This window comes from Euleptes europaea, chromosome 2 (genome assembly GCF_029931775.1).
Source record: "Euleptes europaea isolate rEulEur1 chromosome 2, rEulEur1.hap1, whole genome shotgun sequence".
In the NCBI taxonomy this organism is placed as follows: domain Eukaryota; kingdom Metazoa; phylum Chordata; class Lepidosauria; order Squamata; family Sphaerodactylidae; genus Euleptes; species Euleptes europaea.
In genome coordinates, this window is record NC_079313.1 from 91,788,403 (window position 1) to 91,801,522 (window position 13,120).

Here is a 13,120-nt window from a genome sequence, read left to right on the forward strand (position 1 = left end):
AAATGGTAGACTGAAGACTAGCAGTATCAGCTGCAGAGATAAGGAAAAGCTGTGCACACCAGTGTTAGTTGCACATCAATAGGATTTCAGCACTTTAGCCTGGTCACCAACAGATTGCAGAAAACCAGTCAGGAGGAACATTGAGAACAGACCCTTAATGACATTTCAAAAGGGATTTGAGCACCCAAGAGACACATGCACATGTGGTATCATAAGGAAATGTGGAGGCAGGTCTCTCTGCAAATCACATTGGCGTGCAAACAAAACCCATTTAAGTGTTATCCCCCCTTCACCATCTGTGGGGAACTTGCATTCTTCTTCCTATTGGCCTTGACCTTTGGCTAGCCAAGGAATTGTAGCTAACGAACACTGAAGCTTCTAATGCTTCCCATGCTTCCTCTACTGTCATCTATTTTAGATTAAACACACCTGTCCAGTTACTAGCAGGATGTGGCTGACCATGACCGCCTCCTGCGATGTTCTCATTACAAAAGGTTTCAGGGTAATCCTGTTGCAGAGGGAGACTGGGGCCGGAGAAAGCTGTCATTCCTCCTAGCCACCCCCAGCTGGAGGAGGTTTGAAAAAGGAGTGCTTAATAATCCTGATAGTGTTTTCTTTTCAGTTTTCACCCCCTCTTCTTCTTTTCTCCGAACAGGGGAAAACCACATCATATTTTTTAAATTATGGTGGAAAAGTCCCTTGTGTTTGTGTTCCAGGGAGTTAATTATTTACAGCAAAGTTTAGTTTAGAGAGGAGGAGGAGGAAGGCAGCTTTTGATGTTTAATCAAGCTGTCTAGTGTAGGGCTGAAATTCAGCTGGTTGCAACAAGTTTTCTCTCCCTGTCTGATTTTCCAGGAAGTAACAATATCAGATTCTTTCTGGCAGCATAGATGAATTAATTTCCTTCCCCAAAGGTACCCAATTTTGTCTTTTAATAATGGTGTTACCAGCATCATGTATAGATGAGCCAGTGGTCTCTATAGGGGAATTATTAGGGTTGCCAACCTTCAGGTACTAGCTGGAGATCTCCTGTTATTATAACTGATCTCCAGCCGATATAGATCAGTTTCACCCAGAGAAAATGGCTGCTTTGGCAATTGGACTCTATGGCATTGAAATCCCTCCCTAAACTCCTCCCTCCTCAGGCTCTGCCCCAAAATCCTCCCACCAGTGGCGAAGAGGGACCTAGCAACCCTAGGAATTATACCGTGGGCAATGTAAAACCGAATGGTTGATGGCCACAACTCTACTTTGGCCAGATGTATGAAATATAAGCTTGTCAGTACTCCAGTATCATCCAAGGCAGTTGAGAGAATAATCTTGCAGTGCCTTCTTCAAAGCAGGATTCATAAGATATTGAAAAGACCTTTCTTGTGAATGGTCCACTTTCATGTAATAAATAATCACCACTGCAAACAGCAAAAATTATAAATTATTCCCATAATGGTTAAGGAATTCTTATACAAATTCTAATCAGTATTTTTTTCAGACTTAGGGCAATTCTAAATAGTTACACCCTTCTAAATCTAATGGGATTAGAACAGTGTAACTCTGTCTGGGATTGCACTGTAAACCTGCTATGCTCACTGTCTATGGCCAGATCTTAATTCAAAAGCAGTGGCTCTAATCTGGAGAACTGGGTTTGATTCCCCACTCCTCGACATGAAGCATGCTAGGTTACCCTGTCCCGCCAAGTCACAGATCTCTCTCTCAGCTCCGCCTACCTCACAAGGTGCCTGTTGTGGGGAGAGGAAGGCAAGGCAATTGTAAACCACTTTGAGACTCCTTATGGTAGAGAAAATTGGGGTATAAAAACCAGCTCTTCTTCTCCTCTTCTTCTAAAATCATTGGCTTGCTCTTGAGTCTTTATGTCTTCTTCCCAAGAACACTACTTTAGTTTTACTGCAAGTGGTTCTTACCCGTTTCTGTCAGCAGAAAATACTACCAGTGCCATTCTAAGCAGAGTTACACTTTTCTGATCCCATTGAGTTCAATGGACTGGAAAGGGTGTAACTATGCTTAGGATGGCACTGTAAATGACTTTAATAACTGTCTTAACCCCATTTGGGTCAGAGAGAGAAGGGTAATATTATATTTGGATCTTACAGTTCAGGGACAGAGGATGAAAAAAGCAGACTTTTGATTCCTCAGCTATGTTTAAAAATTAGAGGAAGTTTCCAAACAGGCACCCTACATAACTCCTCTGGCTGTTGAGTTATTATTGGTCATTTGGCCACTTGGAAAATACCAAAAGCAAAGAAGAGAAAATGTTCAAGTCATGTCCTGTCTATACTCATTAACAAACCAAGCAGAACAGGGGTAGCACAGTAAACGAAATCTGATGCAGCAAAAACATACACACAATGCTGTGAGTGTTGCTAGAGTGCACAACAAACCTTTCTGTATTAAAAATAGTTCTTCATAGTGATCCACATGATATTAATGTTTATATAGCCAATTTCATGCATAGGTATTGTATTGCTGAGCCAAATATTTCAGGTGTAATAAAAATGGTGATAGTTATGCAAGTCGCTGTCACCATGGGAAGGTCCTTCATACCGTCACATTGCTGGAGTCAATTTAGAACACCAACTGAACAGTACAGAGCATCACACTACTATCTAATTCAAATTTACAATTTGAAAAATTCTATTTAATTTATAGTTTTAAAAAGAAGAGGGAGGTGCCCAATTAGTTTCAATATACACATCCCACAGATTTTTTTGTTAAACCAAAAACCAATAATAGACTTTTTAAATCCAGAGGCAGTATACACATGATAGCCATTCTCCGTTCTTTGTCTTAAGCATGTGGCAGTCTTCACTGTCACTTCTGAGCTTCCAGAGGTATCTGGAGGGCCACTCCTAGAAAAAGAAGGTCGAGCTTTTTGCCTGATTCAGCAACTTGGTTTTTTGATGATTTTAGCAGTCCTCTTGTCTCCATTGTATATGAAGTGTTGCTAACTAGAGCAGGGACACTACACTACCTGGAGCAGTCCTACACCATCTGCATGTATAGTCTCCAGTGTAAAACAAACTGCATATTCTTATTTATTTATTTATTGCTGTCAAGTCACATGATCATCTGAATTATGGCAACCCTGGTTTTCAAGGTAAGGGACGTTTAGAGGTAGTTTACCATTGCCTGCCTCCATGTCACGACCCTGGTATTCCTGATTGATAGGGTCACCACCGGCGGGAGGTTTTGAGGGCGGAGCCTGAGGAGGGCAGGCTTTGGGGAGGGGAGGGACTTCAATGCCATAGAGTCCGATTGCCAAAGTGGCCATTTTCTCCAGGTGAACTGATCTCTATCGGCTGGAGATTAGTTGTAATAGCGGGAGATCTCCAGCTAGTACCTGGAGGTTGGCAACCCTATTTGTTGAGGCAGTTTCTGATAATAGGCCTATCCTTCATCTAGGATCCGAGGCCTCCCTCTCCCTGCAGGTACGTTAACCAAGAGCTAGCCCGAGCTGCAGAGGAGACCAGGTGCCTGCTATAAGGTGAACGTTTGTTCCATTGTGTGTGGGGGATTAAATGTATCGGGAAGCATCTAATTAAATTAATATGTATTGTAATATGGTTTGTTCTTCATAGTATATAATATGGTGAACTATGCAGTGATTAAAGAAGGCTTTTCAACTTTGGGGTATCATATACATTGTCGTTTATCAAATGTCTCAACCAAAAAGAGGATATGCAGTTAAATATGGATGCCTTTTTCAAATAATGTCTTTTCTTTTTGAACATTCATAAATGGAGGATTTGGGGAGGGGAGGGACAACAGTATGCCTTGTCCCATCAATCCAAGCTACCCCTTTTGCCAGGTCTGGGTGTCCAGAATGCACCTCTTGGCACAGTGAAGTAAGGTGATCTCTTTTAGTGGGTCATCTTCTCTTGGTGAAGGCATAACTGAGCCTTTGGGAGATTTAACACTGTTTCTGTACTGGTGTTCGTAGTGCTGAGTTCACACCCAAAGGCATATCCCCCACCCTTATTTGTCTCTCAGATATTGTGGGCTAGGCCCATCCTCTTCCCAGCCTTTATTTTTGAACCTAAACTGCCACCTTGTGGAATATTTATTTTGCATTTTCCTTATGAAGCAAAAAAGCACACCCTTTTTCTTGTTGCAATGGTTTATTGATCATTTAAAGTCGATGTGTATTCTGATACTAGAAGATCTGAACTGAAACATGTTAAAAGCTGTTGCAGAGAAAAGGGCACACGCAGGCAAATAAAGTGCAGAAACTAACACTAGTAGCTTGGAGAAAGAAAAACGTTTAGTGTAAAGAGACTGCAGCTGTTATCTAGAGCCTCTCCCAGAGTTTGCAAAGATCTGGAGACACTTTACAAGAACTTGTTTCCAACATAGTGAAATTACTGTGTGTGTATTAAGTGCCCTCAAGTCACTTCTGACTCATGGCGACCCTATGAATCAATGTCATCCAAAACGTTTTTGTGTACAGCCTTGCAAACTGAGGACTGTGGCTTCCTTTATAGAGTCAATCCATCTCATGTTTGGTCTTCCTCTTTCCCCGCTGGCTCCAACTGTTCCTAGCATTAATGTCTTTTCCAGTGAGTCTTGTCTTTTCATAATGTGACCAAAGTAAGATAGACTCAGTTTAGTCATTTTAGCTTGTAGGGGCAGCTCAGGCTTGATTTGATCTAGAACACACTTATTTCTCTTTTTGTCAGTCCACAATATCTGTCTGTAAAACTCTCCTCCAACATCACATTTCAAAGGAACTTTCTTCCTATCAGTTATCTTCATTATCCAACTTTCACACCCATACATAGTAATAGGGAATACTATAGCATGGATTAATTTGATCTTGGTTACCAGTGACACATCCTTACTTAATTATGAATATTTTCTATCTCCTTCATGGCTGCCCTTTCCAGTCTCAATCTCCTTCTGATTTCTTGGCTGCAGTCTCCCTTTTGGTTGATGATGGAGCCAAGGAATAGTAAGTCTTGAACAATTTCAATTTCCTCATTGTCAACCTTAAAGTTGAATAATTCCCCAGTCAGATTCTGTGGCGCACCCATTTCCTTTAAAATCAGCCATAGCTTTTCATGATCCACACAGTCGAAAGCTTTGTTGTAATCTATGAAAGAGAAGCTGATTTTCTTCTGAAATTCCAGCGTATGCTCCTCCAGTAAACAACTTAAATTTGCAATATGATTTCTAGTGCCTCTTCCTTTTCTGAATCCAGCTTGAACATCATGCATTTGTCATTCCATATATGGTAACAGTCTTTATTGTAAGATTTTGAGCATCACTGCAGTCATGTGAGAAATTAATGTGATGGTCACTGCAGTCTTCTTTTTTTTGAACTGGAATGTAAATTGACTGTTTCCAGTCTGTGGGACATTGTTTTGTTTCCCATATTTGTTGGCATATTCTTGTCAAGATTTTGATGGACTCTGTTTCTGTAGCTTGGAATGGATCTATTGATATCCCATCTTTTCCTGGTGGTTTGTTTCTTCCTATTGCTCTCAGTGCAGCATTCACTTCACTTTCTAAAACAAAAAGTGCCAGAGGTCATCAAAAATACGCCTGTCACAGGTTCTCCTGACCTGGTATCAGACGGCAACAATCTTCATAACTTCCAGGCATAAATGTCGACAAGTGTTTTTTTTAATGTACCTGAAGAAATTTTGCTGAAGAATTCCAGATGTTCCTGAGATTCTATTGAGACACCTCCTACCAATCCAATTGTTGGTATTTAGCAATCTAAAAACATATGAGACTGGGGACATGACTTTACTGAGTTGCCTTGGGCCAGTTACTTTCTTTCAGCTTTAGCTATCTCACAGGACTGTTACAAAGGGAGAAGTGAATAATTTCACACGCTGACCTCATTTGAGGAAGGGATAAAATGCAATGCTCTTTCACAGAAGCAGAAACCTTTCCAATACTGGCTGCCAACCTGCAAATCCTGCCTTATCCACTCACTGAAATCCCTGACTATCCTAGTTCTAATGCAAAAAGAGTATTTCCTTGCCTAACAAATATTTCAAATGTCTGTTGCTGTCAGACAACTGCTACAGCATCAACTCTCCTGCTTGCAGAGACAGCAAAACAGCTAACTCCCTGAATCCACCACACATATCCATTTACCATTGGGGTTGGGGCCTCTCAGGACTAAATGGTTTGGCTGTGAAACAGACTGTTATAGAGTGGTTGAATGGCACAAAACCTCCCATGTACTGTCTCCTCACTTTCCTAAATCCACAAAGTTCTTCATATGAACAAGTATACTAACTGTCCATTCCTGAAGGGGGGGTTGGTTAGGAGGCGTCCGGAGGTGGTGCAGTTTGCTGCCAGTATAGCAAGCTGAAAAATGAATTAATTATTTTTAGCAAAAAAAATCCATGGAACTCCCCATAGAGTTCTATGGGTAGGGTTGCCAACTGTCTGGTAGTAGCAGATCTGTTAATTCAACTGATCTCCAGCCGATAGAGATCAGATCACCTGGAGAAAAATGGCCACTTTGGCAATTGAACTCTATGGCATTGAAGTCCCTCCCCTCCCCAAACCCTGCCCTCCTCAGGCTCCGCCCTAAAAATCTCCTGCCGGTGGCGAAGAGGGACCTGGCAACCCTATCTATGGGGCTGTGCAAAGATTTTGCAGGCATATCTTGCTGCCTGCAAAATGTTGTGTTTTGGGGCTGAAAGGGGTTAGGAAGTTGCCTAAAGGCAGCTCCTCCCCCAGGAATGCCTCCCAGGACACTGGTGTGAGCAGTGAGAAAGAGTAGGGCAACCTCAGAAGAAAGAGAAAGAGGCAAAAGAAAGCCTCTGGCAGAGGCTCCAAAGTGGTTTTGATAACAAGCTTCCTCAAAGACACTGTAAATCACTGCCTGGCTGCTGTGATAAATTGGCTAAAATTGAACAAACTAAAACTAATCACTGAAAAGAAAAGAGGTAATACTGGTCATATTGTATTGTTTATTGAATACCCCATCCTGTAGATTGTATTGGCTCACTCTGTGAAATCCACCTTGAGTCCAAGTGAGAAAGGCAGACTACATATGACATGAATAAATAAAACAAATGAATAAGTGAAATAATATATACACTGTAGATGTTAAAGGGAAAGAATTAGCACTGATCTAATTGAGATGACATAGCTCTAGTTCAAATTGTTTCTTACCATTTTTATCTAATTATCCTTCCATGTTTCTTTAATGTGGATTCTATAAGACATACAATAATGTATGATTGTTTATTACATATTCTGAATTTTTCATGAAACATGATGTTACATGTGTCCTCTATTTGAATGTAGATATTTATTGACTCCTTTTCGCATTTTGCCTATTTTGTTCATTTAACCAGTGCCACTGAGGAAAATCATTGTGGAAATACATTAGGCATTTTTATGTATTACAATAAATTACCCCTTTTGAGCAGCTTTGCCTCTTCTTTTGTTTTCCATGGGAAATTTGAATCAAGGACTTCCTGACTGAAAGCCAGTTATAAAACAATATTACAATGTATTACATCTGCAGTAAGTGGTTTTTATTTATCACCTATCTTTTTGGCAGGTTTTTTTAAAATGCCGTTTAAAATAGTTTCCTGTTTATTTATGCTGTGTTAGCTTGTTTTTAATCACCCTGAGATACTAAGGCCGAGGAACATTAAAAAAATTCTTTAAATAAGTACCTTTCTCAGTTGATTCCTGGAAGGCATTGCTTTTGAACAAAAATTGAGGATGTCCAGTTGAAAATCTGCCTACGCTGTTCTTGTGCATCCTTGACACACACATCGCCCTGTCGCCTTGGCTAGTTTAGCTGGTGCTCAAGGGTGCTTTGGCTAGGTTATCTTTGTGTTGGCTGGTTAAGTGTAAGAATGTTTTGCCATGGAACATGGGCATGTGACCTTTCAGTCTTGCCTTTCCCCATTGGTAAAATGGGCAAAAAGAATTCTAGAACATTTCCTAAATACTTTGTTCTATATATAAAAAAAGCATTTTTGTGATCGATCTTTAATCATCTGCATCTGCTCTTCACGCGCCAATCGTTTCCTGCTTTCCTTCTTTTGCCCAGTTGCAGTCTGCATTGGGTTGTGGTGGGGAATGTGCTGTAGTGGGCGGACAGCATCGCTTCGAGACAAGGGGGTGGCAGCCACATGCAACAGGACGGGGGACAGAGATCACGCGCATAGGGCCTTTCCCCTAGCTTCATCTCACCTCTGGGCTCCACCTAGGCACCAGGGAGGCGCTGCAATGAAGAGAACCTCATCGTCGGGCAATTGGGTTTCACCTTTGTAGATTTCACTCCTAACGTTACATCAAAACCGTCAAGAGCAGAGAAATAGGACAGTGTCCCTTTAAGAGAAAGGGAAAGCAGGAAGTCGCGCGGATGCCCTAAGAAGAGTCCCAAGTGTTGCAAGCTCGCCTGTCTCTCTGTTAAGAAGCGGGGGGCGGGGGGGGGCTAAACTGTGATCGTGAGCGAGCTGCCAGACTGCAGGTGAGCGCCTTTATTTCTGCATCGACACCTGTGAAGCCTGGGGTTGGGATGCTCGTGGCAGTTGTGCAAGGCGAGCTGAGTGCTGGCCCGCTTTCCTTCCCGTGGGTGTAGAGCACAGCTGTCGTACTCTGACGTTTTTTATGCCATCCTGCGAGCTACTGTTGAAAAAAGGGATCGGTACCCTCCCTTGTGCGTGCAAGGAACACAGAGCGCCGTTTTTGGAAGGAACTTGCTTTGGGATCTGTTCCTCAAGCAAAAGTACAATACGAGCGAAGGCAAGATTGCTGTAAAGTTCATTGACAGGTAATGCTGAAATGACCGAAGGCTGCCAGAAGTAAAAGATGTAGCGCCGGTGGTATGCTTTTTTATGTCGGTGGAGGAAATTGCAGTCATTGCTACTTTTGTGGATGGATAGTCATTGGTGGAAAAACATGGTTTGCGGCAGTTGGCTGATCATGGGAGCTATATATAGTGACTATGGGGCTTCCACATGGCAGGCTGTCCCACAATTTTCCTATCCTGATCCCCAGCAGCATGCCTCCCCCTGCCACGGCTTTTTCAGATTTGTTTTAAAAGATCAGCAATTAAATATTTTATATCAATATAACTTTAAAACAATATGTAACATTCTCTGAATTTCCAGCTTTCATTTTAAAAACAAGTCTCCTTTTCATTGTGGAGATACGCATTTCCCCTTATACCTCCACAATGAAAGGTGATAAAGACTTAATTTTAATATGAAAGCTGTGAGTTCAGTGAACCTGTTACACATATTGTTATAATGTTATATCAACGTTATTCAGTTGCCGATTTAAACAAAAAGGCTCCTGGTGGCGAGAAGAAGAATCCGCCGCTGTGATCCAAACTTTCCTGCTTGCACAACAGCCATCCAGGCTTTGCTGTTATCTTTTCCCCAAACTTCACAACAAAACAGGTTTTGGAAAGATTGGGGGAAACCCTGGGAGGTATATGAATGCACAACTATGCTGTGGGGAGGGAGGGGAAGGAACTTGCTTTCCATCAACTTCACACCCATGGCAAATAACCTGTGCAGAAATGGCCCTGGAGACTCTGCAACCCAATGTAAAGGGCCAGTGGTTAGGGACTCAGACCTCACTGATGCTCCTTCGCATCATCTATGTTGCTAGATAGGAGTATTCCTGAGTGATCTGTAGTTTTTGTGTAAGGCAGAAATGACACAAAAATGTTACATTACTCAAGAATACTTCAAAATAGCAAAACACTATCATATGGCAGAAATTTATGTAGTGGTATGGTAATGTTTGCCCTGACCTGGATGGCCCAGGCTAGCCTGACCTCGTCAGATCTCAGAAGCTAAGCAGGGTTAGTATTTGGATGGGAGACCTCCAAGGAGCACCAGGGTTGCTGTGCAGAGGAAGGCACGGGCAGACCACCTCTGTTAGTCTCTTGCCATGAAAACCCCAAAAGGGGTCGCCGTAAGTCGGCTGCGACTTGAAGGCATTTTACACACACACATGGTAATGTTTCGCTGTGTCTGCATAACCACCCAAAAGTTCTCTTCTAGACACTTTAGATAAGATTATTTTGGCCACTCTACAGTAACATTTGCTGATATCTTTAAGGCTGTTTTAAAAAGTGGAGGCCCCTAGACACTGTTGGTTGTGAGAGAAAACTGGTTAGTTAAAAAAAGCCTGGGCATGTCATTTGTCTTTTGCAGGAAGCAAATCATTTCCTCTTTAACTGGCTGTTTTGCAATACTTTTGCTTTCTGTTCTTGCAAAATGGAGATGCTTCTAGTATCTGCCCCAGGTGAAAGCACCTGGCAGTGTTTGCTGATCAGCCCACGTGGTTTGTGTCCAACCTCATGCAGGCTTCATTTATTGCCCTTCATACTCTCAATGGGAAGTGGCTGGTCCTTTAGGAATAGGGTTGCCAACCTCCAGGTGGTGACTGGAGATCTCCTGCTATTACAACTGATTTCCAGGTGACAGATCAGTTCCCCTGGAGAAAATAGCTGCTTTGGCAATCGGAATCTATGGCATTGAAGTCCCTCCCCTCTCCAAACCCTGCCTTCTTCAGGCTCCACCCACCATAATATCCAGGTATTCCCCAACCCAGAGCTGGCAACCCTATTTAGGAAAGAGATCTGAAGACTTGGCTTTCCAGATATTTTACAGAGCAAGAACTCAAAAAGAGAGGCCTGCAACCAGGGTATGGTAGCCAGAGAGGAATAATAGTTGGTGCTTAAAACATTTGGGCTCAATTCAGCCATCACAAATAAACAAAAACAATTGTTTACACTGGGCACTTGCCTGTTTAGTGGATGTGGTACCTCCTTCCCACCATGTTCTTCGTCTCATGTGGCATGCTGAGATGGAAGTCTTAAACTATCTCCAGTTTGTCATGATAGCCCAGCGCAGTCACCTGGCCTAGTTAAGGTTTGTTTCTTTCCCAGTATGGATTTTGTAATCTGGTTTGATGCAGGAAACAAACAAACTGGAAGCAACTGAGGCACCCACCATTGGATGTCACAACTAGTTGGAGTTAGCTGAACACTTCATGTATAGTCTTTGCATACTGTGCAAGAAGAGAAGGGTGAGAATGCAGGAGCACAACAACTGACCACATTTGTTCCCGCCAATTGTGTTCATGATACTGCAGTTGTACTTTGAAGTGGCTCCACACGAGGTTTCATTATGCAAGTTCAGATGGGGATCAACACCCACCGCTAAAACACTCTTCTGACCTGTCTCATCTCCACTGGTGATGAGTAGGAATTGATGTCAGGCGAGGTGCAATATCCTGGCACTGCACTGCAAACAGTAGTCGAAGAAGAAGAGTTGGTTTTTATAAGCCCTTTTTTCCTACCTTTTAAGGAGAATCAGACCAGTTTACTATCTCTTTCCCTTCCTCTCCCCACAGCAGACACTTTGTGAGGTAGGTGCTTAAAACATTCAGAGAGAACTGTGACTAGCCCAAGGTCACCCAGCTGGCTTCATGTGAAGGAGGGGGGAAACCAACCCGGTTCACCAGATTAGAGTCCGCCGCTCTTAACCACTACACCATGCTGGCAGTACCAAGTTAATGTGGTAATCTACTGGTACTTAAGTACTTCTGGTAGAAGGTGACAAGATTCTTGGCTGTGGTTCACGTCTTGCTTACAGAGAGAAGCAAATCAAATATTGCGAACCTGTATTTTGTCAAGGGATTATGCTCTGTTGAAGTAATGGAGATGTTTGTCTCTGAGCTGGGGTGTTCATTAATAAAAAGCAAATTAGCTTAGTTGATTGAGAACCTGCCCAAGCTAGGCTCCAGGAATGGTGCTTATCTCCTGCCACCTTGTGACGTTTGCTTCCTGCTTCCATTTGTCTTGCAGGTGATACGCTTGACCACCCACACTCTGGCCATGAAAAGTACACTGAACTATCTTTGGGAAACAGAGGATGTGCTGGGTCAAGGGGCCACTGCCAGTGTCTACAAAGCCCGCAACAAGGTGAGGAGATACTTCCTAACTGGGATGCTCTGGAAGTGGCTCGGATCGTATATTTTGGCAGTGGCTTTTCTGTCCCAAAACAATGAAAAGAAAATAATTACAAATACAATTACAAGTAAAATGGGGCAGTGTGGCAAAACCGATCTCACAACAGAAATGCAAAACAATGGTACAACACCTTTCTAAGTATTTGATTAAAGGTGACGAGTGGAGTTACATTTAGGCTTCTCTTAGTGAATCATATAAAAGTTCCAGTTAGGGGTGTATGATTATTAAGGAGACTTTTGAGGGTCAAAAGTGAAGTTCGCCTCAGAAATTTGAGTGTCAAAAGCAAATTCGACCGCAGAAAAGGGGTGGGAAGCTGGGCTCGTTTCTGTGATGTGTGGGGGTTGTTACTTTGGGCTACCAACATGACACTTGCATAAACATCTGTAATCTTTCTGAAGGGCTTTCTCTCCTACCCACAGGGTCAAACTAGGTGTGACTTGTGATTAAGACAGAATCATAGAGTTGGAAGGGACCACCAGGGTCATCTAGTCCAACCCCCTGCACAATGCAGGAAACTCACAACTACCTCCCCCCCACACCCTCAGTGACCAGAAGATGGCCAAGATGTCCTCCCTCTCATCATCTGCCCAAGGTCACAGAATCAGCATTGCTGACAGATGGCCATCTAACCTCCTCTTAAAAACCTCCAGGGAAGGAGAGCTTACCACCTCCGGAGGAAGCCTGTTCCACTGAGGAACTGATCTAACTGTTAGAAAATTCTTCCTGATGTCTAGACGGAAACTCTTTTGATTTAATTTCAACCCGTTAACTGAAAGATTTGCTCATTAGTATTTTCCCCGTTCCTTCAGTGTCTCTTCGGTGATTAAAATCACCTCTCCAAAGCTGCAGTAAGTTCTCTGGGGGGAACAGACAAAAAGACACCCCTTTGGTCAGCCACAGGGAACTGATAATTGCATTTTAAAGACCCATGGGAGACCTTTCACATTTGGTCTAGTTTGGCCTTCAAACCTGGGCTGGCTGTTAACAGTGCTGGTTTTCTTTGAAAAGGTAATTTAGGTTATTTTCTGTTGGGGATATTTCTAACAAAACAGCTGTCTATGAAAAGCTGAGGCAATTAAATTCCTGCATGAAGACTTGATTGCCTCGGAAAAAAACCCTGTGGGCTTA

The 13,120-nt window shown here is 42.6% G+C and overlaps 1 protein-coding gene across 2 annotated transcripts in view; it reads left to right on the plus strand.

Moving 5' to 3' along the window:
* Window positions 1-11,843: 11,843 nt before the first annotated feature.
* The window catches only part of IKBKE (inhibitor of nuclear factor kappa B kinase subunit epsilon), a 38,445-nt gene continuing 37,168 nt past the window's right edge, over window positions 11,844-13,120 (plus strand). For both annotated transcript variants that reach the window (XM_056844558.1, XM_056844559.1), the window contains exon 1: window positions 11,844-11,944. In XM_056844558.1, the coding sequence (XP_056700536.1) occupies window positions 11,858-11,944 (87 nt within the window). In that variant the 5' untranslated portion in view covers window positions 11,844-11,857. The remainder of the gene's footprint in view (window positions 11,945-13,120) is intronic.